Genomic DNA, 27,868 nt, shown 5'->3' with positions numbered 1-27,868 from the left:
ACTACTATTAAGAACGATGGACAACATGGACAACTACTAACAATACAAGGACAACTACTAATAATCCAGAAACAACTATGTGGACAACCAGGGACAACTACTAAATACAATATATTTAAATTTTAGTTGGACCAGTTGAACCAGGGACAACTACTAAATACAATATATTTAAATTTTAGTTGGACCAGTTGATCCAGGGACAACAACTATTAAAAATACTTAGTGAGTACATATAAGTCGGAGTTGTACCGGTTGAACCAAGTACTACCATTACTGCAGGTACAACTACTAATAATACTTCATGAAAACACAATTCCATATCCAAAATACAAATTCAAATATTACAAAGAGTAGGTGGTAATCATACAATATTACCACCTTGAAAGTAACCCCCTAAGCCTCGCAATCTCGACTTCTTTTGTGGCTAACCTCTCTTTAAGGTCATCAATTTCTTCACGCATAAGACGAAGAGTTTCCCGGATCGACTCCAATGCAGGATTTCCACCCCTCCCATATTCAAGAGAGGTTAACACGTCATCTTTATGTCTGTCAAATAGGTGGTGTATCTTGGACAGCTCCTCAGTTACCGCCCAATCCCACCACTGAACTAGGTGATCTCGATTATCCTTATATTCGTCTCCATCCTAGGAAGAATATAAAAAGTTAAAACCAGCAAGTTGTACTTAGTTGTTCCAGAATTGCAACTAAACCATACCTTAAGCACTGGGCATCTGTATACGCGCTCTCCTTGGCGCTGTCCTGTTAGACATCGCTCAAGTTTGACCATCTCACCACAGAAACACCTCTCGGGAACACCATAATTGGCATCTGCATTACATTCTCCACTGTTGATGCTTGCTACGGATGTGGAGGGTTGGGAGTAACTATAAGGCATATCTACGGTTTAGAAGATGAGTAGATCTGACCATTCAATCAAACATAAATCAATTAAATCTTAGTAAATCCGAATTAGTAGAAAGCAGATCTATTAAACGGCGAGAGAAGGAAGAATGAGCATAGATCTGAAAACCCTAATTTTTGGGTTTCTCGTTTTCAATAACAGAAGAAGAAGAGAGAAGAAGATATGTGAGAGAAGTACCCAGATTTCGCAAAATTTGAAGAAATCTGAAAACCCTAATTTTTAGTGGTCTCGTGAAGAAGAGAGAAGAAGAAGAGAGAAAAGAAGAAGAAGAAGAATCGGAGTCGAGATGTGAGAGAGAGAGAGAGAGAGAGTACTCTCCTTATTAGATGAGAAGACTAGTGTGAACACATTTCTGTGGGACCGGTTTGAGTCAAAAACAAGTCAAAGACTAGTGTGAACACATTTCTGTGGGACCCCCGATAAATAGATTTTCTACATAGTTGTCTTTAGATGTTCAGTTGTCCTAATTTCCTCACAGTTGAACTATTTCTAAATTTGTAATTTTGTAGTTGAACCTTAAAAAATACCATAGATATCTAGTTGTTCACATCAATTTCCACATTATATTGGTGTTTAAGAAGTTTTCATAGAATAATTTGTCAGAAAACATAGTTTCCATACTTCTTCCATCTTTATAGATGATCTTGAACTAATTGTTCCTTGTTACCTAAAGAGTGATTTGTGTAATTTTGGTTTTTGCTCATATTAATTATTGATAATGTTACATATCATATATTAAAAGTATTAAATGTACCTTCAGAGTTTAAAAATGTTTTAATCACTTATTATGGTTTAATTTATGTAATTTTGTATTTTTTTGTAGTTTTAGTTGTTTCCAGTTGTATCGGTTGAACCCAGAAACCATTCTTGCTAATATTGTAAAGAAATAAAATAGTTTATATTACAAACTTATAAATAATAATCCATATATTACAAAGCGATATTAGTCTTACAAATAAAAATACAAGTACAAAGTTGTTTAAGTTATTCCGGTTGAACCCAAATGGTTACACAGTTGTTCCAGTTGAACCAAAATGGTCCAGTTGTTCCAGTTGAACCGTATTGGTAAAGCAGTTGTACCGGTTGAACCAGAGAATTAATCAAGATGCTTCTGGATCCTCGGGCTGTAGCCATCTCTCCAAGTTAATTCCTGGAACAGCTTTGTTACTCTTTCTCCGTTTTTCTCCAACAGATGGAAACCGTTTATCTTGATTGCGTCCTTTTTTTGGAGTGTAATCCGGCGGCTCAGCCTCCAACTCTTTAACTGACTCGGGAATATTACATTCTGACTCATGTGGCACTACAAACAACGTCCTGTAATATGCCAATGCCCAAGTATCAATCAAATAAAAGACGGAGCAAAGTCCATATATGCTTACATCTGCATTTCTCCCTTCCTTGCAGGCTAGGAACCTTGCTGCGGCAATGGCATGGACACACGGGTACTTGTCTATATCAAATGTCTTGCAAGAACAAGTTTTCATTTTCAAATCCACCAAAAAGCTGACCGACATCCCATCAATGACGTTGTATTCTTGTCTATAACTGTTAAGCTCAACAACTTTTAACTTCGCAGCAACTGGACATCGAGCATGCAAGATGTTCTCCACAAAAGGCACAACTTCTCAACCATGGCATCAATCATAGGTACGAGGTGATACTTCCTCGCTTTCTTAAACACAGCGTTCATGGACTCCGCAGCATTGCTAGTGTCTATGTTGTACTTGTCTCCTTGGAAATGGTACCTAGACCACTGCTCTCTCTCTATGGCTTTATCTAGATAGTCAGCAACATTAGACCACCGACTCCTAAATATACCATATTCTCTATTGAACTCACTCTCAATATAAGCATGAGCGCACTCCAAGAACTTCTTCGCAGCTCCATCCTTATCAGTCTTCGCACGGAGTCTTAGATTTTGAGACAAATGCCATATACAGTGTACATGATGCGTATTCGGGTACACCGTCATGACAGCCTTCTTGATGCTTTGATGCCTGTCACTAATAAACACCAGATTAGGAACTTCTGGATATACAGTTTTCAGCTTCTGGAAAAACCAAATCCAACTAACATCCTTCTCTGCATCAATTACACCAAATGCAAGAGGATAATGGTGATGATTAGGATCTTGAGCTGTTGCAATAACCAACATCCCACCATATACAGTTTTGAGATGAGTTGCATCCACAATTATCACTTTCCTCATTCCCCTGAAACCTTCAATGCTAGCTCCCAAAGCGATGAATAGGTACTTGAACTTCTTCTCTTCCAACTCCACACTTGTTACAGTCCCTCTATTTACCATCTCTAACATGTAGAGATAAGAAAACAACATCTTGTAGCTTTTTTCTGGTCCACCTCTCACTTCACTAACATGCTGCATTTTCCCTCTTAATGCAGTAGAGTATGAACAATGCACACCAAGTCTTCCTGTCACAATAGACATGATGCTTTTTGGATTTGGGGTCTGTAGATTACCTGGAAAGTCAGCATGTAAAACAGCTGCTATTAATCGTGGTGTTCCTCTCTGTACACTATTGCTTGTAGACTCAACAGACCGCGAGCATGTATGGATCTTTCTATGCACTCTAACACTCCAATAATCTGATTGCTTTGTTCTCGCAACTCGTAAATACCATTTACACCCTTGAGAATATTGTTTGCATCGTAACATAAGTCTCAACGGGTCAGACTTAACTATTAAAACCCCATAAACTTCTTGTTTTGCAGCTTTGTTTACCAATTCCCACAGTGCTTCCTTAGAACAAAATTCTTGATAAAGTTCTATACCCGTACCATCTTCCCATTCTATATTCTTTGGAGTACCTTTTACACGATTTGGAATAGCTGGAATATCATCAAAATCAAAAATACCATCCACATCTTCATCCAAATGGTTATCCATCGACCTTTCCACAGCCACAACTTCCATACCTGTCACATTCTGACACACTTCATTCACCATAACTTCATTCACCATATCTTCATTCACCAAAACTTCATTCACATCATTCACCAAAACTTCATTCTCATCATTCACATCATTCACCAAAACTTCATTCACATCATTCACCAAAACTTCATTCACATCATTCACCAAAACTTCATTCACATCATTCTCCAAAACTTCATTCACATCATTCTCCAAAACTTCATTCACATCATTCTCCAAAACTTCATTCACATTCACTAGCTCTACATAATTCACACCAACTGAACTTCGACGCTCCGGTACTAACACTTCCACCCTCTGGTTATTGTCACTTAATAGCTCCACATGCAAAACTGGAATACGACCCTCTTCATCACATTCTGTTAAAAAAATGTATACGTCCTCATCATCTACAATATATGTCTCTCTCCGAGCTTTAGATAGATTGTAACTCAGTTTCAGATTCCCAAGGACTCCATTCTGGCCAACCTTCGTAGTGATCTTATCTAATAGCACCGAATAAGTTATCTTCTCTAAACATGCCGTCTTAAACGATATAGCGTATAGTGAATTTTTATAAATCCACTCATTCCCTTCTGAATAGTACCCTCCATAGTCAAAATGTACGTTAGTATGGCTCTTCTTCTTCATCGCCTCCTGAAATTACAACAATTTAAAACATAATTACAAACACAATTTGTCACAGTTATACTAGTTGTACCAGTTGGCCTATACAGTTGGACTATACTCTAACAGTTGTACCAGTTGACTATAGAGGGTACTATCCTGAAACTACAACAATCAAAAACATCACATACACCATTTTCCACTGTTATACTAGTTGTACCAGTTGGCCTACATACTATCAGTTGTACTAGTTGGCCTACATACTATCAGTTGTACTAGTTAGCCTACATACTATCTGTTGTACCAGTTGACTATGGAGGGTACTATCTTCAAAATACAGCAATTAAAAACAGCACATACACCATTTGAAACAAATATTCTAGTTGTACTAGTTGAATAATTAAACATAGTTGTACCGTTGGCCTATCAGTTGTACATGTTGGCCTACATACTATCAGTTGTACCAGTTGGCCTATAGTCTATCAGTTGTACCAGTTGAATACTTAAACGTAGTTGTACCCTGTTGAATAACTTTCTCTTAGCTGTACCAATTGACTGAGATCTGACTCGATTCTACTTAAAATGTGACTCCATTCAACAATGTACGAGTGTAGCTCGATTCTAACATTCCCATTCGCCAATATACTATCAATTCTTCCAAAAAAACCCCAATTCTCATTCAAATCCCTAATTTTAAAGATTTCCAAAATACTCTTAAATTACCTAAAAATCTATCAATGCAGCAATGAAAAGAGGATACATGAGAAGAAACTAACCGCTTTCGAGAAGGAGGACGCGACTGCAAAACCGTACGTGCAGATCGGCGGGAGCGAGCTATGGCGGAGGGAGAGAGAAATGTCGGGGTCGGAGAGGAGAGAGAGAGAGGAGAGAGAGTGGGACGAAATGAGATTTTTAGTTTTTTTTTTTGATTTCTTCTTTATTTCATTAAGGCTAGTTTCGGAAATTCACATTCTCGGTGGCATGCCAGATTTTTGAGTGGCATGCCAGATTTTTTTTTTCCAAAAAGTGGCATAAGTGACAATTTTTCGAGTGGGAGAGAAAGCGAAAGGAAAGAAAAAAAAATAGCGTTTGTAACGTTTCCAAAACTCACCTATAACCACCACACCACGCCATTATTTACCGTAAACTTCATAAGCATGTGCTATATAACTATTCGAACACGTGAAGTTAAAATTTAACAACGTTAACGATTCTGTTACATCCATTAACGGCTGTTAACTTGGGCGTTCGATTTCACCGATAGTTTATATAGAAGGTATTTTTAGACTATAAATAATTAAATGAGGTATTTTTATTACAATCTAAAACAATTGGGTATTAAACGTCCAAATAAAAAATACCTTGTTTTTTTTTTTTTCCGCAACCCTGTGTTGCTTTTCTTTGGTACGTTGGTTTCACAATATTATTTTTTAAAAATGTCAATAGTTATAAGTCACATTTAAAATTTCTGCAACTTGTTTTGCTTTATTGGCTGTCGAAAATGCCAATGTTCTATTAAGTCGGCGAAAGGTTTAGCCTAATCAAAATAAATAAATGCATTCATGATAAAACGGTTACTTTTCGATTTTATTATATGCAATAAATTTTGCAAATGGACAAGATTATCCCTAAAAAAAGACATATTTTTGTATGCAAAGAATATAGCCTTAGCCCATAGGGTACTTCATTAGTATCCAATTGGTTTAGATCGAGAAGAAAAAATACACGTCATAAATTTCTATTTATAAACATGAATTTTATGAGAGAGTCTAGTTTTGGTAAAAAAATAATATACAGTATATTCTAATGAACATACTAAAATTTAAGAGTTTAAATATACCTTTAGTCAAGTGGTTAAGTCCACTTGACTCCGCCTTTCCCACCGGAGTTCGACTCCACTAAGTCGCGTTACCCTGCCTAATATGGATTGGCTATGGATCGGGTATTATCGATCCAAAGATGTCAAAAAACTAAAAAAAAATTAGTCTACTTTTAGTTTCAAAACAAATCGATTTATAAATACTTTAGCATGTCAGTGGCAGTTTGACCTAATTTCATGTAAAATCACCAGTTACTGGAAAAACTCATGTTCATCAATTTTTATTATTAGTGTTCCACCAACCCATTATTAAAAGGCCAAGTTTACAGATAGTATTACTGAAGAATATACATATTTTTATTAATGTCCTAATACTAGACGAACAAGTAGATATTATGATAAATTCGTGCAACTCTGTTTAAGGTATGTATAAGTTTATGTAGTCTTAATTAGATCAAATATGTATTATGCTAATTAGTTTTAGTACTTCATTCGTGTTTTAAGGATTTTTCCACTATAACAATTTGTGGAAATTTTTGTAAGGTGATTGAGCCGCCTACATTGAAAAGTTTCAGATATTTATATCGTAAATGATTTTACTTTATATACATCAACAAAACTTATCACCAACCTAGTAGAAATATATAAATAAACAAGAAATAAGAGAGGAGACGTGAGCTAGTCCACTTGGTCTATTCTTTATATTCACACAGACTACAAAATCCAAGTTGTATATAAACCCATCACTCTTCTTCGTCAATCTCACTCTCTCATTTCCACTCTCACTTTTTCATTGCAAAAATAAACACATTTTTAATATGGTCGGCCAAATGAAATCAATTCTCTTCTTATTCATTTTCCTTGTTCTCTCAAAAACCGTCATATCAGCTAGAAAACCATCCAAATCGCAACCAAAACCGTGCAAAAACTTTGTCCTCTACTACCACGACATAATGTTTGGCGTCGACGACGTCCAAAACGCGACTTCTGCAGCCATTACCAACCCGCCGGGCCTCGGGAATTTCAAATTCGGAAAACTCGTGATCTTCGACGATCCCATGACCATAGACAAAAACTTTCAATCCGAACCTGTAGCACGTGCTCAAGGATTCTATTTCTACGACATGAAGAACGATTACAATGCATGGTTCGCGTACACACTCGTGTTCAACTCGACTCAACACAAAGGGACGTTGAACATAATGGGAGCAGATCTTATGATGGTGCAGAGTAGAGATTTGTCTGTGGTCGGAGGGACAGGCGATTTTTTCATGTCTCGAGGGATTGTTACGTTTGAGACTGATACCTTTGAAGGTGCTAAGTATTTTAGGGTCAAGATGGATATCAAACTCTATGATTGTTACTAAAAGAGACCATTAAATGGTTCCGGAGACCGAGAGAAAGAGAGGCTGAATACTTTGAAACTTTTGATAATTGAATAAGTTTAAGTACTTGTGTAACAATAATCTTATATTATTTTATATTTTCTGTCTGATTTGTGGTTTGGTGTATTATATGATTTGTTATGTCATATGTGTTGTTTGATAAAAACAAACACTGTGTTATACAATATCAGATTTTGATTACTACTTAAAAGTTAAATCTAATCTATCTTTATAATGGACACATCACACATGCGATGATATGAAAAGTAGGAAAATTTATTTCTACAACACCACTAGTCAATATAACTGTGTCACATGCACTAAACAAGTGATTATAATTTATAATATTAATGTCTTAAAACAATATTTTAACTGAAAATTATAAAACAGTATGTGTTGCAATAAAGTAGGCATGATCGTTTCGGATAATAATGGAAACGAATTGGATAAAGATAATTTGAGTATCTAAAATTACTATATGATCGGTATTCCTTTGGAAAAAGATCGAAAAATGTTTTCTTATTCACTCATAACTTTGGTACCAACAACATGAATAATATCCATCCATCAAATTATATTTTATGAGTGAATAATTGTTTTATCTTACAAGTTCATATATAAAGGAAAAGGGGGATCATTTAATTCATGCATGTTGATACATAAGACTATAAGAGTGATTTGTGTTATCTATCTTGTTTTGTGCTTCAAGTTAAAGAAAACACAATCCTCTGTTTTCAGATTTTCATGGCGTCTCCACCACCGGGACAGTGACGGAACCCACCACAGAAGGACTTTTCCCGGTGTACTGTTGAACCACCAAAACAGACACTGAAGTAGAAATCTCATTTGACACGATCAAGTTTCCTACCGATCCAAGTTCCGGACACTCTATCTTCATAACCGTTAATCTTGAAACCATAGTTCCTTTGGAAGATCTTCCGACCAATAAAAGATCGCACTCGCAAAATTTGCGGATGATCTCAACCACTTCCTCCGTCGACTCCACCGTCCTCTCTTCAAATCTTGTTGCATTGGCCCTTTTCTTGATTGCGGCAAGGAATTGCTCGTCTACCGAATATATTGATGTTTCTTGCGCTTCAAGTATATCAAATCTTGATCTCTCCAGACCAGAGATGACCACAACGGTCAAGTTAATGCCCGGATGTTCTGCCATTCGTAACCCGTAAACCAAAGCTTCACGATCATCGCAACCGCCAAAGAACAGAACATTGACGGAAAGCGAAAAGTTGCTCGAATTGTTGTCGCCAAGACCACGATCAACCAAAATGCCGACAGAACATGGTGAATTCTCAAGAACTCTTTTGTTAATCCCCTGATACTCTGATCTCACCGTTTCAAATTCTCTTTCCAGAGATCTCCATTGCTTATGAAACGGCAAAATCACAAACGTTGCGCGTTTACTATCTGCTGAGCTACATATATCCTCATGAATTGTTGACAACGGTGAAATCGCGGTCACAGAACGCACCGAGACGCTGCTTAGCTTACTAGAGGCCTCGAACGCGACCGTAACCGCACTAGAGGTCTCTCTTTTCTTGTTCCAAAAGGGCAAACCGTTTCTTCTCGCCTTTTGAACCATTCGAATGGAAGAAGGTCTCTCCGAGAGTTGAGTTAAATGCATAACGTAAACGCAAAATCTTTCCTTGGTTTCGTTGCTTCCACGAGTAGCTTCAATTACCTTCATCATCGGATCAATATCTTTACTGCTTTGAAGACATACCAAAACCTTCAGCTGCTGCGTTTTCTCGCCTTCGTCATCATTCTCAATTTTCCGTCTATATTTGCGGTTCTTGTAGTTGTAGCTGACGCTACTATGCATTTGCGTTGCCTCGCTTGGTTTGTATAACCCCAACACTATCGGAGTTGTGATGAACGTGGTGAATATCGCCATGAGAACCATAATTGCAAAAGTCTGGTCGCTCAAAACCTGCGTTACATAATCATAATTAAATCCTTAACTATTTGATTAAAATCGTTTCAACTTGTAATTATAGTTTAAGATTAGATGAAAGCACCTTTCTGTCTTTGCCAATGTTGAGAACAATTAGCTCCACTAAACCCTTTGTGTTCATTAAGACCCCAAGAACAACCGATTCACGAAGCCCTACCTTGCATACCAAGGCAGCACTCACAGTCCCAACGATTTTGCCAAAACAAGCCGTAACGATCACCAACGCTAGTCGCCCCCACGATTTCACACCTTGAATCGTAGTTATATCCGTTTTCAAACCGCTCATAACGAAGTACAATGGTAGAAGAAGACCCATTACGAGATCTTCAATCTTCTCCACAATCGCGTCTGCAAAATGCCCTTTGGGAAACAGAACGCCCATCACAAACGCACCGAAAATCGCGTGAATTCCAATCGCGTCTGTCGCGAAACCCGCGATCAGAACCGAGCAAAGAGCGACGCAAACGTACATTTCGCCTATCGGTTCGCCTTCTGGGCAACGCCGAGCGATTAATTTGAAAATTCGCGGTACGATTAAAAAACACGCGATCACAAACGCGATTCCACTTAACAGAACCCAGAGAGGAACAAGCGGAGAATTCCTATCGCCGGAGAGAGATACAGCGAGAGCTAGGAGAACCCAAGCGGCGACGTCGTTAATTGCGGCGGCGGACATCGAAATACGGCCGAGATCGGTGGTGAGAAGCTTTAATTCAGCGAGGATTCGAGCCAAAACTCCAAAAGCAGTGATCGAGAGCGCGACTCCCATGAAAATAATGAACGGAACTACTTTGCTATTGTCGCCGGAAGATGAAGCTTCAGGGAAAGCGAAGGAGGTGACGATGCCCATACCGAAGGGGAGGAGCATTCCGGCGGCGGCGATGGAAATAGCTTTTTTGCCGGTGCGGCGGAGAGATGTCAGATCGATCTCGAGTCCGACGAGGAAGAGGAAGAGAAGGAGGCCGAGGTTTGCTAGAGTGTCGAGCACCGTTAGACTTCTCGCCGGAAAAATTGAATTCTTGTACGATGTGATTCTACCGAGAGCCGACGGACCCAGAAGTATGCCACCCTAAATCCCGGTACAAATCAATTTCGGTCTGGTTTAGTTTTTGAATTAAACCGGATAAATGAAATGTTTCTCAAGCGGTCTACTGGGAGTGTTCAGTTCAAATAACCAAACCACAAAAATCATTCAAATTGAGTTTTGATGCGAATTATAATTTCTAAACCAAATTAGTAAAGATGGTTACAGGATTGTTCAGTTGATGAAACGAAAAAAATCATGTCCAAAATAGAAATTGAATTTTAAATATAGATATTCATAATTTTTTCTATATCCAAATAGCTAAATCGATTTCAAACCAAACTAAAGCAAAATTGAACAATTTTTCTGAAAATTAAAGATATGTTTGATTAAAATTTGAAAACTTGATCCACACTAACCGAACGGAATCCCGGTACAACTCAAATTTCAGTATTGTATTTTCTAACCAAAAAAGGACATAAACCGAACGGAATCCCGGTACAACTCAAATTTCAGTCTGGTAGGATGTTGATTGAACCGGAAACTATAAGACTGACCTAAACCGGTTGATGGAAGACTTACAATGATCTCGGCGACAACACGTGGTTGTCTCATGGGACGGAGAAGGAAGGCCAAAGAGCGAGTGACGGCGACGACGAGGCAAATCTGAAGAATGACAAGAGGAAAAGCGAAATCTAATGGACTTTCTCCATCGAACACTCCGTTGGACGTTGCCTTCATCATCGCCACATTCTTGGGACACTTCATCGCCGGAATAGTACCGTTGACCAAAGTACCCATTATTGTCTGCAAAAATGTAAATATCTTTGTGTCTGACTTATATAATCAATATTGTGATCCCCTAGACCTAGAGTATCTTTTGGTCTATGTAAATGTATGTGTGATATATGTATACATATAATCTCTAACCAACCACTTGGTTTGAAAATAGTGTCCCGTAGGGTATATCATGTAGGTGATAAGATATATCGATTTACTTTCTGTTTAATGAAATCTAGTAGAATAATAGGCCAAGACAAAAACTATTACAATGGTCTAACAATGTTACCGGTTTATGCCATTCGAATTTTGGTTTGATTAAACCGGGCACTGGTTCATTACTTCGATCAATATGCAAGCAGATTCAATCAAATTATAAAAAAGATTGCTTGTGGACTATGCTATATGTCGTGTGCGTTGATAAAAGACAATTAAACTAGATTTCATCGTATTTTGTCAAGAAGAAAACGTCATCGTTTACTATCATTTTTTTATAAGCGTGAAATTTTCATACCGTAATCCAAACGAAACTAATCTTCTAAATGTAAAAAAGAAGATAAACTAAACTAATCTTCTAAATGTAAGAAAAGAAGATTAGTTTGTAAACCTTAACTCGTTATAAGGTTAATATCTTCTTTAACTCGTAAAAAAAAAATTAGGTTTACAATCCAAACTCTTTAAAACCATGTCCATTGGGAGTGTCTAGGTGAGACACTGTCAAATAAAACAGAATAAAAAAATTTCAAAAAGAGGAAAAAGGACAGAAACGTTTCTCAAATGAGAAACTCTGAGACACCCATTTTTACAGTTGTCTTATTCTGGTTGGTTTAAATAAACAATTAAATAATAAAAAATTAAATAATAAAAAAGTTAATATTATTTTATATTTGTCAACCACTAGTTTCTGACCGATGGATGGAGATGCTCTAAACTAAGTACTAACCTTCAATTGTTGTTGCAAAATATTCGTTTATCAATTAGTTGTAACTGATGATTGCATGCATTCCGAACCAAACCTTATTTTAATCATTTTTCACGTCGATTTTTCTAAGCTGATATTATTTATTTTGTGTTTTCGAAAATCATTTCTATGTGTACGTATTATATATATTGACAACAAATTTTTAATTTTATTTTTTTGGGTGTTTTACGTTGTGGCGTTTAGTGTTTTAATTAATTTGCAGAACTTAGAAATTCAGTTTATAGAATATTTTGCAGAAATGTTTTCCTATTCGAACAGAGAAAACCAATATCTTTTACAAAACTCTCCACAACTTAAGTAGAGATTCAATTTTCTGAGACAAAAAAGAAAGATGTTTACGTCCTGTATAATGATGTCTAGGTTCATTTGTCAATTGTACAATGGTACAAGTATAAACCAGTTTAGTAGATTATATTTCTATTTCTGGTTAATAGTTTCGGTTTAGTTAATGTCTAAGTATATAAACCGCACCATATACATTTGATTTTTCCTTAGTCAATGAGAATGGGATTTATTTTAATCGTTTGGTAAAAGACGGAATATTTTATTTTAATAATGCACAATATTTTAAAGGTATCTAGTTTATCCGTTTCATAAAAATTGTGTTTTCAAAGTTTTCTTTTTTTTTCCACAAAAAATGTTTGATTTCTTTTAAAAATTTTCAATGCATTTTTAAAAAGTAAATCTATTTTATTCTTAGTATTCTAGCTTATTAATTTAAAAGATAAATTTATTCAACATATTTATTATAAAAAAAAAGATATAGTAGAGATTTACATAATTTTTTTAGTTTGTGTGAAACATGTTAAAATAACATTTTGGTGTCCTAGAAAAAGAGTATTATCAAAAAAATATCTAGTAGCCATTTCATTTTTGTTTATTGTTGTCACTAGAATCAAAGTTCAACCTCGATCAAAACCACACCAGTTTCGGTAAGGGTGAATACAAATATAAATGTTCTTTTAAAAAATGTTGTTAAAAAACATTACCAAGTATTAATGCCCATCCATAGTTTCAGCCTAAATTACTGGAGTATACTTTTTTTTAATTAGGTCCCCACGTCTAAGAAATTTAAAACACAACAAAAAAAGAAAAAAAGAAAAAGAAAAAGTGATTGTGGATGAAAATAAACGTCTCATTAGTCTACGTTTCTTACACAAAGTCAATGTTGTTAATTGTCAGTTACTCTAATCTAGCTTAAAGTCTATAGATTGCAACATGATAGATCAATACTTCATCAACAGACCAAAAACTCTTTTACTTGGTGTATTGGTAAAAGTAAAACTCCTGTCAATTAGCCTAATTGCCCCGAATTCAAAGATAGGTAATGTAACTTTCTTTTTTCAATAATTACTTTTATGGGCCAATTTTTTAGTATAGGCCCCAAAACACTTATGACCGAATCTGCTCTCCCTCTGATTCTTAATTATACTAAGATTTGACCACAAGCCCATCATAAATCTGATCCAGTCCACCATTTATGTTTAGGCCCCAAAATAAGCTAGAATCCTATGAAGTATGAACCATTATCTTTTCTCTCACAGTCTCATTCTCTCAACCCTCATGCTCTGACCATTTGCAGAGTTTTATAATCTTTTTAGCATTAAAACTGTAACATACATTATAATCATTTGGAAAGGAAAACATTTTATCATTTGGAAAGCTCGCTAGGAACATTGAACATACATATTTGGGCGAACTGATACTCCGCGGTATCATTCAGTTCAGTTAATAAGCCGAAAATGTAACCAAATAGTCTATGTAGTAAAACATTAGATACACAATTACTGAAAATGTAAAAAAAAAATGTGTGGAAGTTAAAAAAAAAAAAAGGAAGAATTTGATTGTAGGGACAAAAAGATTAAAACGTTGTTGAAAATGTAAAGCACTGTGGAAGCCCCCTTGACCTATTGGTTGACCAAGAGTTGATTAATGCTCCTACACTAAGAGATCTGAGGTTCGAGTCCTAGGTATTGCGATTTATTAACAAATTTAGTGTAGTCTATGTAACAGTTCTCATAATTTACAATTAATAATAAATCTAGACGAAAAAAAAAAACGTAAAACACTCAAGCTAAGAACAAAAGTTACACTTGTGTCTGGACGATCACACACCAATACCATCATCCCCAATAACGAACCTACGTGTAATGCTTTTACCCACTGTCCACAGACTGTGACACCGCTTTATTCTTCATAAAATAACAAATACACTCAAATAAATCAAATTGTAAAAAAAACACACAAAAATTTATTGCCGCATCAACAAAATTCAGATGATTGTAACAATTTCTCAAAATTTGCGGCCATTCAACGAAGAAGAATAATGATCAAAACTGAATAAATGAAATGAGAGAGACACCAGCTTTCGACTCCATGATTATGAACAGAGAAAAAGGGTTTCTTCTTCTTAGATTGAAATATTAATAAAACCAAAAAGAGTGAAACTTTTTGTTTAGTTTAGCCTCTCTCTAAAGAAATGAAAAGTAAAGAAGAAGAGGAAGATGATGGAGGAGAAGAAGAAGAAGGGCAAAAAGGGAAGAGATTTATTGAAAAGTTAAGGAGAAGAGCTGTTTTTGTAGGCCATAGAAGTTTCTTTCGCCGACCTTCCACTCCTACGCACATTGGTTTCAACCCTAATAATAACCCTTCTTCTTCTTCCTCCTCTAGAAAGCTTGCTGCTTCTCTCTGGGAATTTTATCAGTATTACGACAACGACTATCAGATTCATCCACCTGCTGCTACTAAAATGCACCGAGCTCCCTTAGGTTCTGCTGGTCCCAGTAACAACCGTCGTCTCCGTCACGGCCATGGAAAGGCAGACAATAATGGTCTTGAGTTCACTGATCACCAGGTCTCTCTCGATTACATGGTCTTTTTAGTTGATTATCCAATGAAGTTGATTGGTTTTAAGATTAGGCATTGCGCAAGTTTGATTTTCTTGTGACAATGTATCAACTTGCCTTTGTTTCATTGTCAAAGTTTGATTTTTTTGACATGGGTTGTGATGAACTAGTGAATTCTTAGCTCTAGATTAGTGGTTTGTTCTGTTTCTAGTTCAGGGATTTGGGTTTTGGCAAAATTATAATGATAAGTGTTGTGGGGTTTGCCTAGTAGTTGTTACTCTCTTCTTGGTTTAGAGTTTTGCAAGTTGAGGAGAGTTAGATTTTGTGCGTTTAAATCACCCAAACCAAAACCCTTAATCCAATTCACTGGACACGAACCTCGTAAGCTGAAGGCAATAATACTATTGCCATTGATGCTGAGCTCATTTCTTTTTGCTTCTTGATTACTAAATTTTGGTTGCCTAGTCCTGCAGAGGATTTCTCTTGTACGCTGAGATTAGGTTTGGTGATGGAGGATTCTATTTGAAAATGTGATCTTTTGTTCCGGCATTTTGCAGAAAATTCTGTTTCCGGTTTTGAATCTCCTGCTTCTTCTGTTTTTAAAAATTCTGCTATGGTTCTTGTGTCCCAGCCAGAGAGTGCGGGAAGTATAAGGAGACAGATTGGTCAAATGCTGATGAAGCATCATCATTTAACCGAAAGAAACGACCATCCTTTGCAGCCGGTATCTCCTACAAGCTACGATAGCTCCCTCGAGGTATTCACATTCAGTCCAAATTCTTCTTTTTCTTTCGAAACAACCCATTTAACAGCTTGTCGCAAAGAAATGACTTTTATTTTATTTAGTTTGGGATTGGTATTGAGATGGATCATTCTTCAGGTGGCTCCATATAATGCAGCAGTTTCTCCGGGAAGACGACGAGCTGGTGAGCCTAACTACAATCTCAAGACATCAACCGAACTTCTTAAAGTGCTGAACCGAATCTGGAGCCTCGAAGAGCAGCATTCCGCTAATATCTCCTTAATAAAATCTTTAAAAACCGAGCTTGCTCATTCACGTGCCCGGATCAAAGAGCTTCTCAGATGCCGGCAAGCCGATAGACGCGATATGGATGATTTAGTGAAGCAACTCGCAGGAGAAAAGCTGTCAAAAGATACGAAGGAACACGATCGGTTAAGCTCTGCGGTTCAATCGCTAGAAGATGAGCGGAAACTGAGGAAACGTTCTGAGAGTTTGTATAGGAAATTGGCACAAGAGCTCTCGGAAGTGAAGTCAACTTTGTGTAACTGCGTTAAGGAGATGGAGAGAGGGACTAAGTCAAAGAAGATTCTGGAGAGATTATGTGATGAGTTTGCAAAAGGGATCAAGAGTTACGAAAGGGAGATTCATGGTTTAAAGCAGAAGTTGGATAAGAACTGGAAAGGTTGGGATGAACAAGATCAGATGGTTCTTTGTATTGCGGAATCATGGCTTGATGAAAGGATTCAGAGTGGCAACGGATCGGCTTTGGAGAAGCTCGAGTTTGAGATAGAAACATTTCTTAAGACTAAGCAGAACGCAAACTCTAATGAAATAGTGAGAAATCGCCGGACTTCACTTGAGTCGGTTCCATTTAACGCCATGAGCGCCCCGATTTGGGAAGTCGACTGTGAGGAGGAAGAAGATTCTGGCGGAAGCGATTCAAATTGTTTTGAGCTCAAGAAACATGGGAGTGATGTTGCAAAGCCACGACTCGGCGATGAAACTGAGAAACCGGAATTATCAAAAGCAGATGTTGTGTCTGGTGAAAAACAGAGGAGACGGAATCAAAGCCCGTCGAGTTTACAAGTGAAGTTCGAGGATCAAATGGCGTGGGCGATGTCTTCTAATGAGAAAAAGAAAGCTAGAGTCATTGAAACGGATAAATGTGGTAAAGAAACTAACAATGTGGTTGGAGAAATGATTAGAACTCATCGGAGGTTATTGTCGGAAACTCGGGAGATCGATGAAGCTTCTTGCAGTTACCCATCAAGAAGACGAGAGAGCCCGATTCGTCAATGGAATACGAGAACCGTAACACCTGATCTTAGTGCGCCACAAGGAGTAAAGGACAACACTTTGAAGGGTAAACTAAGCGAAGCGAGAACAAAGAGTTCGAGGCCACGAGCTCGGGTATTCAAGGGGTGAGTTTCTGATGTAATCTGTATACGGAAGAGCCATTGATGGTGCAATGGTCAGACTCGAAGATGGAACAAGCTGAGATTGTTGGCGGAAATAGACAGAACTTGAGAAGTTCCATGTGTGGATATGTTCATATCTGTGAATCCTACGCATCTGTAGAGCTATATGTTTATAACTATGTATAATGTATATCGATTTGATCATCTCTGAATTTTGTATTCTTGATTTTTGTTTCGGACAAAAGAAAAGAGTTGTGAATCAAGTGTTGTGGTCTTATGAACATAGCTCATATAAATAAAGAGCTGAAACGGCGTCGTCTGAATGTTTCAGTGGGCCTATTATCATAGTCTTCGTCTCTCACACAACACAGAGAGAGATGGCGACGGCGTCGTTTAGGTGGATCTTGCAGCTACACAGGGACGTACCAAAAGCGGCTCGATTCTACGAGAAAGGTCTCGATTTCTCCGTCAATGTGGTCACCTTACGTTGGGCTGAGCTTCACTCTGGTCCTCTCAAGCTAGCTCTTATGCAATGTCCTAGGTATTGCCTTAATGCCTATAACCTGTTCGATCATTTGCCTCAACGAAACTTTGAGAGTAGTTTTTTCATTTGGTTGATATTATTGAGGAATTTGTGTTAGATCATTGCAAAGATGAATATCATTATTTTCATGCAGCGAGCATATGCCGAGTGAGAAGGGATACTCTTCACTACTATCGTTCACTGTGACGGACATTAATACAACAATCTCTAAACTTATGGAATTAGGAGCAGAACTTGATGGCTCTATCAAATACGAGGTCCATGGCAAGGTAAATGCAACCATTTCCTGCAAAAAAAACAGCTCTAATCTCATTGTTTATCTTTCGTGTAATGGATTTTGAAATCTTTCGTTTTGGTATTGTTTTGATAAACAGGTTGCATCTGTGAGATGTCTTGATGGTCATGTGCTCGGACTCTATGAACCTTCATAGTTTGTCAGTTCATGTTTTTTTGCTGTTCGGATTATATCATAGTGTATTTGTTTTTGATGTTTCGACCCGTTTAATAATAAGATCATCTTAACAACAGCAAAAGACGCCATGGTCAGAAACTAAAACAAAAATCAAGGTGCTGCTGCATTTCTTATTCTGAAATCTGAACAAAAGACTCGTGAAACAATCTGTGGTTTGAAACTTTGAATCCCAGTTCCCATGCTTATAAAAAGCAAAGACAAAAGGGTTCTAGGAAAAAACATAAAAAAACGTTAATGGAGTGTTCAATTGTTCTTCCTAGCAAGCTTAGTCCATTCGGTGTGGTACGCACCGGGACGATCGGTCCTCTCGTAAGTATGAGCTCCAAAGAGATCTCTCTGCGCCTGAACCAGATTTGCGGGCAATCTAGCACGTCTATAAGTATCGAAATACGCAAGACTTGCGCACATTCCAGGTGTGCTAATCCCTGCGGAAACAGCCAAGCCCACCACTCTTCTCCACGCAGCTTGTCTCTGAACCATCTCTTTAGCAAACTCAGGATCAACCACAAGACTGGCCAAATCCGGGTTCCTCTGGTAAGCTTTCTTGATCCTATCCAAGAAAACCGCTCTTATAATACACCCACCTTTCCAAATCCTAGCCAATTCACCGAAATTCAAGTTCCAACCTTTCTCTAAACTCTTAGCTCTAAGCAAATTCATCCCTTGAGCATAACTACAAATCTTCGAAGCATACAAAGCTTGCCTAACATCATCAACCAATCTCTTCTTATCGATTCCGCTAGACGCAGAACCAATCTCTTCCTTCAAACCAGCTTCCCTCAACACTTTCGCAGCATTCTCCCTCTCATCTTTCAACCCACTCAAATACCTACAATCCAACGAAGCAGCAATCGTCGGAGCCGCCACAGACAGCTCCGCCGCTTGCTGCACCGTCCATTTCCCGGTACCTTTCATACCAGTCTTATCCAAAATCTTATCAACTAACTCTCCATCACCAAACTCATCCTTAACCCTAAATATATCAGAAGTAATCTCAACCAAGAAACTCTCAAGCTCACCTCGATTCCACTCCGTGAAAATCTCCGCAAGCTCTTCATTGCTGAAACCACCAACGTTCTTCAACACATCATACGCTTCAGAGATCAATTGCATATCTCCATACTCAATCCCGTTATGAACCATCTTCACGAAATTTCCAGATCCACCTTCTCCGATGTAAGTAACACAAGGTCCATCTTCAACTTGAGCTGCGACTTTCCCCAAGATGTCTTTGATGTTATCATAAGCTTGAAATGATCCACCAGGCATTAACGAAGGACCGTTACGAGCACCTTCTTCGCCGCCGGAGACTCCCATACCTAAATAGAGCAATCCTTTTTGCTCTGCTTCGGAGATCCGTCGCTCTGTGTTCTGATACCATTCGTTTCCACCGTCGATGATGCAATCTCCGGGCTCCATGTACTCGGAGAACGCGTCGATTGTTTGGTCAACGGGAGCTCCAGCTTTGACGAGGATGATGAGAGATCTAGGCCGTTGGATCGAGAGGACGAAATCGCGAGGCGAGTATTGGCCGGAGACTGGGAGGTTTCCTTCGACGGCGGCTCGATCTAGGGTTTCGTCGACTTTGGAAGTGGTACGATTGTAGACTGAGATTGGGAAACCTTTCTCGGCGATGTTTAAGGCGAGGTTCTGGCCCATTACGGCGAGTCCGGCGAGACCAATTCGGGATAGTGCGGCGGACTCCATTGGAGATAGAGAGAGCTTAGGATTTTTGGTAGAGAGAGAAAATGAGGTAGTGGGACTGATGAGAGAGAGTGGGCGGAGATATTTATACTGTGAAAATGACGGACTCGTCGATGGAGCCAAGGGACAAACGGAAACGATGATCTCTATGTTTTCTAAAACGCCGTCGTTTCGTCTCGATTGGCAGACAATGAACTCCCTCTATGTTTTAAACCGATGCCGTTTTGCTTTCAAATATGATTCTATTTTTTATTTATTAGAAATGTCTACAAATCTTACTATTTTTAACATAAAAATCCATCAAATATAAATATGGACGATAATGAACCAACAATTTTATTTCAAATCAAAATTGAACGCCATAAAACTTTGATCCCTTTTCTTAGGCTTAGCGAGAATAATACCACTTTTTAATCATAGCTTAAGGATTTGTTTGAATTTATAAATATGCAAATGGACTTATGCAAATTCATACAATAACATTTTGATTTTTTTTATCCAACTAGTGGGGTGTTGGAACTATTAATCTCTCTAATCGCGTTTCATATTTACTTACCAAAAAAAAAAAATCGTGTTTCATACTTAATACATTTTTTGTTATAACAATATACTATTTTAATACTATCAATATGGTAGTGTCCATGTCGAACTTACTCTACCTCTTCTTTTAGTCTCTTCATGTTTTTCAATTATTTTACATCAACTTGATACATTAGCCTTTTGACGATGTTGAATGGTCGGACATGTTTCCATATATCTACGATCTCACCAGGTAGGATTACCAAGTATCTTTATTATGATAGGATTCTAAGTGTATCAATTAAACAAGACAGAGTTTTCTTGACAAAAGGACTAAACTTCTCAACCGAGTAAATCCAATTTCTTGTCAAAGCACAATTTTGTTTCCTCGTTATCCTGTTTAGATGTTGTGATTTAACTCGGTCAATACCTATATTTGTTGATTTGTGTTATATATTTTATATGATTGTAATGCCGAAATGTTGAACCATGCATTTACAGATTAAATTATCTAAGGACTTGTTGGAAATCAGACGCATGCATAGATTGGAGATGAAATGATCATGACCACTACTGGTCATACATTACAAAAAAGGTGTGTTACATCAAAAACTTGTGCCAACAAAATAAATGATATTACTAATTGATACAAAAGATCTCAATGCTATTATTGATTGGGTTTGTTTGACATCGATTCATTAAAGTATTCAAAAGAACAAATCATATATGGTGGAAACAAAATTGTGCTTTTGACAAAATTACAGCATATATGATTTGTAGAAGAACCCTCTCCAGTATTGTGACACGTCAGCACACGACATGGTGCCACGTGGCTCACAAAAAATTGACGATTGGAGTTTTGTAGCTTCGTCCGTTTCGTGGCTTTTTCGTCTTCCACTTCCTTCTTAGGGTTTTTAAGTTCAGCGAGCGTCTTAACAATTTCCTCTACAAGCATAACTCTTTACAACCATGACTCCCTCTCCCAAGCTCTGGCCTCTCTGATGTAAAACTCGAGGCTCTGGTCTAGGTTGTTGAATCAATCTGTTTGAGAAGCTCTTCCATCGGTTTTGATGCCGGTGGATCCTGTTGTTCCTCTCCGCCCAGATTGTGTAGATCGCGCTTTGCCATGCCAGGAGTATTGATTTCTTCCTCTCTTTGCCAAAGTTTGAAGACCTAAGATGGTTGAGAGTATTTGTCAAGTCTCTGTTAACCTAAAGATGAAGCCTTCGTCCTAATTCTGACCAAATTCTCCATGAGGAAGGACTCTAAAAAATATGCTCTCTCAACTCGAGTCCATGGTTGCAGAGCTAATACTGAGCTGAATTTGGAAGACCCAGTTTTCTCACCATTCTATCTTTTGTGGTGCATGGATTTAGGAAAAATAACCAGGTACGAAACATCGTTGAGAGAACCACATATCTTTGTTCCAATTCACCTTCGTTCTTATGCATCATTATATTTTCCCTCTTAACTCCATTAATCCACCATTCATAAGAATCTCATGCGTTTTGTCAGAACCACAATTGTTAGATACTTAGTTGAGCCATGGCAGCTCTCACCGATGGATTTTTTGGTGGTTAAGCGACAATAGGCTTCAACAAGAATCCACGCTGCTTGTAATGGATCATTGTTTCTCTCTTTACTCTTAAGCGACAATGGTTGTTTCTCTTTTCTTTTAAAAAAGTAAGAAACGTTAATGATCCCGAATATAAACTCTTTGTTGATTTTTAAGTTTTCCTCAAACAAAGTATTTTAATCCATGTTTGCTTGTAATGGTTCATTGTTTTGTCTTTGATTCTAGCATCTAAAGTTCTGTGTTTTTTTTTTTTTTCCTTGGCAGGATTGGTGTTTAAAGTATTGAAAGTTGTTGTGATAAGTCAATTAATTGGGCCAGACAAGTTAGGAAATAAGCAACCGTGACACGGTGAATGCAAGCTCTTGTTCGTGTCTGAGTCTCGTGTAAGAGCTCATCGCAGAGTGCCATTAGACTCTACTGAACTAAAGATCATGCAAAGCAAACCGAGGTAAATATAATTCGAGAAAAAATGGAGTAAAATACATGAGTTTCAAGTAAGCCTATTGGACATTACTCTAATAATGTTAATCTTGTTGATGTGTTCCGCAGAAAGGTTTATGTGGTAGTCTCTCAAGTTTAAAGGATTAGATGGAGCAAGAAAGAGCTATTAAGAGGGAGAGAGCTATGGTTTCTTCTATCACTAGATAATAAGGTATAAACTTTATACTAAAAACAACAAGATTCTACAATGGGTTTTTTTAATCTGTTTCAGTTTTTGATTGTAAAAGTGGGTTAAGGTGAATTGTGTGTTGCCTCAGTCTCCATGAAACTTTATGCCATTGATGATGATATTCGTTCCAATATCTACGCGTTGCCATGGTTCTTCTCCTTTTCCACTTTTTTGCCAATAATGTCGTCACATTTAAAAGATTGTGGTTTAATTGGGGTTCTTCAGAGATGGAGTTCTTATTCTTTTGGTTGTTTTGTTTTTGCAGAAGTGGCATCGAGAAAAATCTAAAGAAGGGGATTCTTTTAATTGGGATTCTTTTACATCTATGTTTCAAGAAATCAACAAGGCTTATGAAGGTTTGGTTCTATTTGTCTATTTGCTATAAACTGATAGCATCATTGTTCAAATGAAACGACAGCCCGATAATACCATGGTCATGGATTTCGGAGCGGGTACTCCAATTTCATTTGCATTTTGTCTCCTTCTTTTTTTTAGGTGAGAACACTTTTCTGTTAAAAATCTAAATGAAAATGCAAAATAAAGTGGAATTATAGAGCTTAGGATTAGGGGAATCTTACATTCAAAATTATTAAAGTGTTCCTTGCAATGGGAGTTTTGTTTTTCTGTGTATTAACGAAAACTAACTGTACTTTTACATTTAAGGACTTATATGATCTATTCCTTGTAGCAATGGACGACTTCAACGGATGAATTAAGAATCACACAAAGAATTGGTTAGGCTATATTTATGTTTCATGTTCTTGAGTGTGCTTCATATATGTTTTGTGGGTTTCACATATAAGTCTCTTTTTTTTTTTTGTAGGGACTGAGAGATATATCGACTGATGGATTCACGATCAAAGTAAAGAGGATGGGAGAAGTTGGTGAAACAGAGATTTAGTTGAAAATGTGCGGTTGGAATAGGCCACGCTTTGCTCAAAATGGCAGAAACCAGCATGGCATGGCACCCATTCAAATGTGTGGTGACTAGAGGAAAAAATGGAGGTTTTTTTAATCTCCAATGTTCCATTTAATTCAGTTTCTTTCTTACTCTCTCTCACTGTCCCGTATTACATGTTTTCATTCTGGTGAATGTTAAATGATTATGGTGTAGGAAGTGGTGGATGAAGAAGATGAGAAACTTAAGAATTTGAGAGAAGAATGGGGAGAAGAAGTGCAGAACGCAATTAGGACAGCCCTCGAGGAGCTGAATGACTTCAACCCAAGTGGCCGATACATGGTTCCAGTAGTGTGGAATTTTGGAAAAGGGAGGAAAACAACACCGAAAGAAGGGATTACTCACATGACGAAGGAGGTCAAAACTCTCAAACGCAAGCTCTGAAAAGTGTTTGAAGAATTTGCTCTTTGAAATCTTATTAATCTCTCCACCTATCTAGAAATCTGTAGTCATATTAATACAACTTATTTCTTATCAATTTTCAACTGGTGGTTTTGGTAATCTTTAGTGAAGAGCTTTGGATAAAGTAAAATTTGTTTGTTAAATTGATCAATGTAGCTTAATTTCTTTAAAACATTAATAAATTGTATTTGCATTTTACAAAAAATGCATTAGCTATATTTAATAGAAAACAAACTTTTTTTTTATTGTCATGCATAAAACATAATATAAAATGATATGACATGAAAATAATTTAAAAATCGTAACACATAAATCCGCACGTAGTGCGGGTATTCACCTAGTATATGTTGAAAGATGAGTAGAAGAAATGTATTTATCCTTCATAACACTTGCACATATAATTACCCGTGTGGCCTTGACAAGAACCACCCATAAAACCTTGTGTCTTACAGTAACTATAACACACACTTTTTTTGTCCACACCGTTAGGATCTGGGCATCGTCTTCCCGTTGGATTCATACTTTTTGCTTCTCCAAACTCTATCATTTAGAAGAAGAAAGAGAGACTAAGGGTTTTATTTACTAAACCAAGAAAATTAGAAACAATAGTTTCTATGGACTAGGCGATCACATTACTCTTTTGGATGTGTAATGTATGTTATGAATAATTCCAAGTAAAAATAAATAGACCTGAGGAATAGCTAGTTATACTTATATTGTAAAGTACTTATTTAGAGTGAAATATATAGGTAACAGAAATTGATCACCTGCAGTTAAGAGAACACATAAGCAAAGAACCAAGAAGAAGGAGATTTTGTTAGATGTCATTTTCTTTTTTTGAAGATTTTTTGTTTTCCCTTACACAACAACACTATAACAGAATGTGAATTTAACCAAGAAGGTGACCCCATATATATAACTAGGAATAAAGCTAAAAATAAATATGGTTATGTTTCTTTTAAAAAAGTATGTGAATTTAACGAAGAAGAAGGAGACTTTGACCCTCCTGCGACCTCTTCTTTCTTGTAATCAACCATGTGTCAGGAAGGACAAGTTCTAAATCTTAGGTAACAAAAAGTGAGACAAAATTAGGATAAAAAGTTGACAAAATGATGAGCAACTTACTCTTATTATTATCAATACATCACCAAACCAAACAAATATTAATATCAATTAATAACAAAAGGCCAATGCCCATCAATACATTACACATAATTTAAAAAATGGTGACAATGGAAAGAAATGGATAAATGGAGCCACAAACTTTCCTTGGTTATGAAGTTGGAGTCATTGATCAAGCTGCATCAACTTTGCCAAAGAGCGACTTTCGTATCTACAAACATATAAGAAAAGATCATTTAGAACAAAAGCTAAAATGCTTAGGACAAGACGAATGAGATTTCAAGAGTTTTGAAATCAATAAGAAGATATTATCTTAGGAATATGGTACTGCGAATTTAAGAGAGAAAATGGGGAATTTTATTTAACCTCGGGAAGTTTATTGCGGAACGCAACTTCCAACCTCGCATCAAGCGTGTTTTCACACACGATTTTCCCATCACGAGAAGCCAACACCACTCCTCCTGCACTGTTATATATATCCACAAGTGTCATTTGGTATTAGAGTTTTGGTTTTGTTATAGTTTTTAGTGTTTTGGTTTGACGAAATTTACCAGGAAAGAGCATGAGGATCATCTTCTGAAGGAGCAGGAGGAAGGAAAATGTCCTTGTCGACAATGATTTCAGGAGCATGAACCTTTGCTTTCTTGCAATATTCTTCACTAGCATCATCCAGCATAGACTCAACCATGTGAAGATCTTCTTTACGACAACGAAGTAACACTGCAGGCTCTTTCAATCTAAGCAAACACTACAACACATACCAAAAAAAACAATTTAGAGAACACATTTTCAGAGAAATTAACAACGAGTGAGCTTGTTTGTACTTAAACAGAACCTGAACAATGAGATCTTTCAAGAGATGTTTATACTGATGGTGATGATGATTGAAAAAGCCATGTTGGCTAACTTTCAAGAGTTCCTTAGCTGCCTCTTCTTTCATTGCATTGACAATGTCATCTTGGGCTTGTAGAACCTTGATCCGCGACGCGTTCAGTTGCATCGAGTAATCACTTTTACAGGTCATAAGAAACAAATTAGCAAACTCAGAATTAACAAGTGTCATAAACCAATACCAAAACCATTATATCAATCTCGCTTAAAGAAACAAGATCTAAAGAAGAAGATCAGTCACTCAAAACCAGCATCAACAGATAAGAGAGAGAGAGAGAGAGAAGTGAAAAGAGCTCACATCTTCTTTCTGACATCGACCTGTTTCTCCTTCTTCTCATACTCTTGTCTAATCTTCTTCTTCTCTGCTTCAACAATCTGCAATTTCTCAATGTTGAATTCCTGTAACATCAAAAGAACACACCACGATTTAGATTTCAAGATCAGAGAAATTGAAACAAGATGTCAAGATCCGAAGATCAAAGTAAAAACAGTTAACAATCGTCAACATAGTCACGTAGTCGAAATTGCAACGAGAACAGAAAAGTAAAGACGGAGATGAAGAGAGAGTGTATGTAATGTACGGACTTACTTCCTCGGAGGAGATGGAGATCTCGTTAGCCTTTTCTTCGGCTTCCTGGCGGATAAACCTGACCATCTGCTGGATCTGGACGGAAGCATCGGCGTCGTTCATCTTCGAGAAACAAAAACCAACAAGTCTGAGATGTTGTTGTTGCAGAGAAGAGATGGATGATGGATTGATGAAGAAGCCGTTTCGTCTTGTTTTGGTCACCCTAAGCAGCAGTTATTATTATAGTAGACCCAGCCAAATCATATTTGTTTGTTTTTTTCCTATTAGATTGGGACTATTATTATTTCTTGATTTTCTACCAAAAAAAAGAAGAAGTTATATTTATCATTACATGTTTTTGAAATTATTTATATTGTATAATTTTTTTATGTTACATGAACAGTTTATTCAATTTGGGCATGTAATCTAGTAGTTTGTAATTTTGTATTCATATCTTCTTTCAGTTTTGTTTATGGAACCAGTTAGACTTTGGAGAACTCTTAAGTTCCTATCCACTTGTTAGCCAAAAATAAAAGATAAAACAGTCCTAACCAATTATATCAATCTGATTAGAGACAATGATATAAAATAGATAATGAATTTCTAAAATTAAGACAATCATGTTTCTATTATATAATCCATGAACAAACGTATGCATAACATGTAGTCATATACTACTAATGAAGAAGACATTATCTTAAAGTACCACAAAAATGTAGAACATTTCAGGCTTTTTTTTCTTTGATGATAATTGTGTGCCAAGCCTCTGAATTTTACCGCGCTTACGTTACAGGCTTTAGGCTTAGTGTAAACAGAAATTAGCCGTTGGTATGAAATTCTTGAAGCAAGAATTAAATACCAAACAATCAAAACTCAGAAATTTTCCCAAGAAAATTTAAGCGCAGAGAAACGGTCTCAATGTTTTTAATGGCTCCAAGGTTTTTGTTTTGCTTATAATAGAAAAGACTTTTTTTTGCCGGCTAAACCTGC

The 27,868-nt window shown here is 37.0% G+C and overlaps 9 protein-coding genes and 1 long non-coding RNA gene across 15 annotated transcripts; 4 read left to right on the top strand and 6 right to left on the bottom strand.

Annotated features, from left to right (window-relative positions):
• Positions 1–148: 148 nt before the first annotated feature.
• Positions 149–1,184, bottom strand: LOC110224276 (uncharacterized protein At4g04775-like). Its single transcript, XM_021010258.1, has 2 exons — positions 716–1,184; positions 149–644 (listed from the first exon to the last, which is right to left on the bottom strand). Exons 1-2 carry the CDS (start codon positions 893–895, stop codon positions 372–374), a joined length of 453 nt encoding a protein of 150 aa, XP_020865917.1. The 5' UTR covers positions 896–1,184; the 3' UTR covers positions 149–371.
• A 617-nt stretch (positions 1,185–1,801) lies between these two features.
• On the bottom strand, positions 1,802–5,378 carry LOC110230622. The gene is made up of 2 exons (XM_021033993.1): positions 5,261–5,378; positions 1,802–4,514 (listed from the first exon to the last, which is right to left on the bottom strand). Exon 2 carries the CDS (start codon positions 4,506–4,508, stop codon positions 2,487–2,489), a length of 2,022 nt encoding a protein of 673 aa, XP_020889652.1. The 5' UTR covers positions 4,509–4,514; positions 5,261–5,378; the 3' UTR covers positions 1,802–2,486.
• A 1,627-nt stretch (positions 5,379–7,005) lies between these two features.
• Positions 7,006–7,899, top strand: LOC9322426 (dirigent protein 5). The gene has a single exon (XM_002887871.2). The coding sequence runs from the start codon at positions 7,122–7,124 to the stop codon at positions 7,668–7,670; it is 549 nt and encodes a 182-aa protein (XP_002887917.1). The 5' UTR covers positions 7,006–7,121; the 3' UTR covers positions 7,671–7,899.
• Positions 7,900–8,188: 289 nt separating this feature from the next.
• On the bottom strand, positions 8,189–11,713 carry LOC9323980 (cation/H(+) antiporter 16). Its single transcript, XM_021009951.1, has 3 exons — positions 11,267–11,713; positions 9,725–10,729; positions 8,189–9,636 (listed from the first exon to the last, which is right to left on the bottom strand). The coding sequence occupies exons 1-3, from the start codon at positions 11,483–11,485 to the stop codon at positions 8,431–8,433; spliced, it is 2,430 nt and encodes an 809-aa protein (XP_020865610.1). The 5' UTR covers positions 11,486–11,713; the 3' UTR covers positions 8,189–8,430.
• Positions 11,714–14,498: 2,785 nt separating this feature from the next.
• Positions 14,499–17,664, top strand: LOC9323979 (uncharacterized protein At5g41620). Its single transcript, XM_021034944.1, has 3 exons — positions 14,499–15,300; positions 15,924–16,049; positions 16,173–17,664. Exons 1-3 carry the CDS (start codon positions 14,926–14,928, stop codon positions 17,457–17,459), a joined length of 1,788 nt encoding a protein of 595 aa, XP_020890603.1. The 5' UTR covers positions 14,499–14,925; the 3' UTR covers positions 17,460–17,664.
• An 88-nt stretch (positions 17,665–17,752) lies between these two features.
• Positions 17,753–18,529, top strand: LOC9322425. The gene is made up of 3 exons (XM_002887869.2): positions 17,753–17,993; positions 18,130–18,265; positions 18,371–18,529. The coding sequence occupies exons 1-3, from the start codon at positions 17,830–17,832 to the stop codon at positions 18,425–18,427; spliced, it is 357 nt and encodes a 118-aa protein (XP_002887915.1). The 5' UTR covers positions 17,753–17,829; the 3' UTR covers positions 18,428–18,529.
• An 18-nt stretch (positions 18,530–18,547) lies between these two features.
• On the bottom strand, positions 18,548–20,288 carry LOC9323978 (6-phosphogluconate dehydrogenase, decarboxylating 1, chloroplastic). Its single transcript, XM_002886312.2, has one exon. It carries the CDS (start codon positions 20,173–20,175, stop codon positions 18,712–18,714), a length of 1,464 nt encoding a protein of 487 aa, XP_002886358.1. The 5' UTR covers positions 20,176–20,288; the 3' UTR covers positions 18,548–18,711.
• Positions 20,289–21,543: 1,255 nt separating this feature from the next.
• Positions 21,544–24,440, top strand: LOC9322424. Of its 5 annotated transcripts, XR_002333885.1 has the most exons (9): positions 21,544–22,080; positions 22,207–22,374; positions 22,532–22,715; positions 22,817–22,919; positions 22,996–23,086; positions 23,203–23,293; positions 23,626–23,671; positions 23,761–23,942; positions 24,052–24,440. It is a non-coding gene; the product is annotated as an uncharacterized LOC9322424 (long non-coding RNA). The 5 variants fall into 5 exon arrangements; XR_002333881.1 differs by having other exon boundaries at positions 23,761–24,440; XR_002333884.1 differs by lacking the exon at positions 22,207–22,374 and having other exon boundaries at positions 21,545–22,080; positions 23,761–24,440.
• Positions 24,441–24,574: 134 nt separating this feature from the next.
• On the bottom strand, positions 24,575–25,309 carry LOC110224272 (defensin-like protein 35). The gene is made up of 2 exons (XM_021010253.1): positions 25,065–25,309; positions 24,575–24,837 (listed from the first exon to the last, which is right to left on the bottom strand). Exons 1-2 carry the CDS (start codon positions 25,123–25,125, stop codon positions 24,671–24,673), a joined length of 228 nt encoding a protein of 75 aa, XP_020865912.1. The 5' UTR covers positions 25,126–25,309; the 3' UTR covers positions 24,575–24,670.
• A 76-nt stretch (positions 25,310–25,385) lies between these two features.
• Positions 25,386–27,120, bottom strand: LOC9323977 (V-type proton ATPase subunit E3). 2 transcript variants are annotated; one of them, XM_021010252.1, is made up of 6 exons: positions 26,900–27,117; positions 26,609–26,709; positions 26,255–26,429; positions 25,971–26,167; positions 25,786–25,885; positions 25,386–25,630 (listed from the first exon to the last, which is right to left on the bottom strand). In XM_021010252.1, the coding sequence occupies exons 1-6, from the start codon at positions 26,999–27,001 to the stop codon at positions 25,592–25,594; spliced, it is 714 nt and encodes a 237-aa protein (XP_020865911.1). In that variant the 5' UTR covers positions 27,002–27,117; the 3' UTR covers positions 25,386–25,591. The 2 variants fall into 2 exon arrangements, 1 of the variants encoding a protein (XP_020865911.1); XR_002328951.1 differs by having other exon boundaries at positions 25,399–25,630; positions 25,786–25,877; positions 26,900–27,120.
• Between the last annotated feature and the right edge of the window lie 748 nt (positions 27,121–27,868).

Source organism: Arabidopsis lyrata (assembly GCF_000004255.2).
Source record: "Arabidopsis lyrata subsp. lyrata unplaced genomic scaffold ARALYscaffold_2, whole genome shotgun sequence".
Lineage (NCBI taxonomy): Eukaryota > Viridiplantae > Streptophyta > Magnoliopsida > Brassicales > Brassicaceae > Arabidopsis > Arabidopsis lyrata.
The sequence above is the reverse complement of the archived record's forward strand: the minus strand, read 5'-3'. Positions and strand labels throughout refer to the sequence as shown.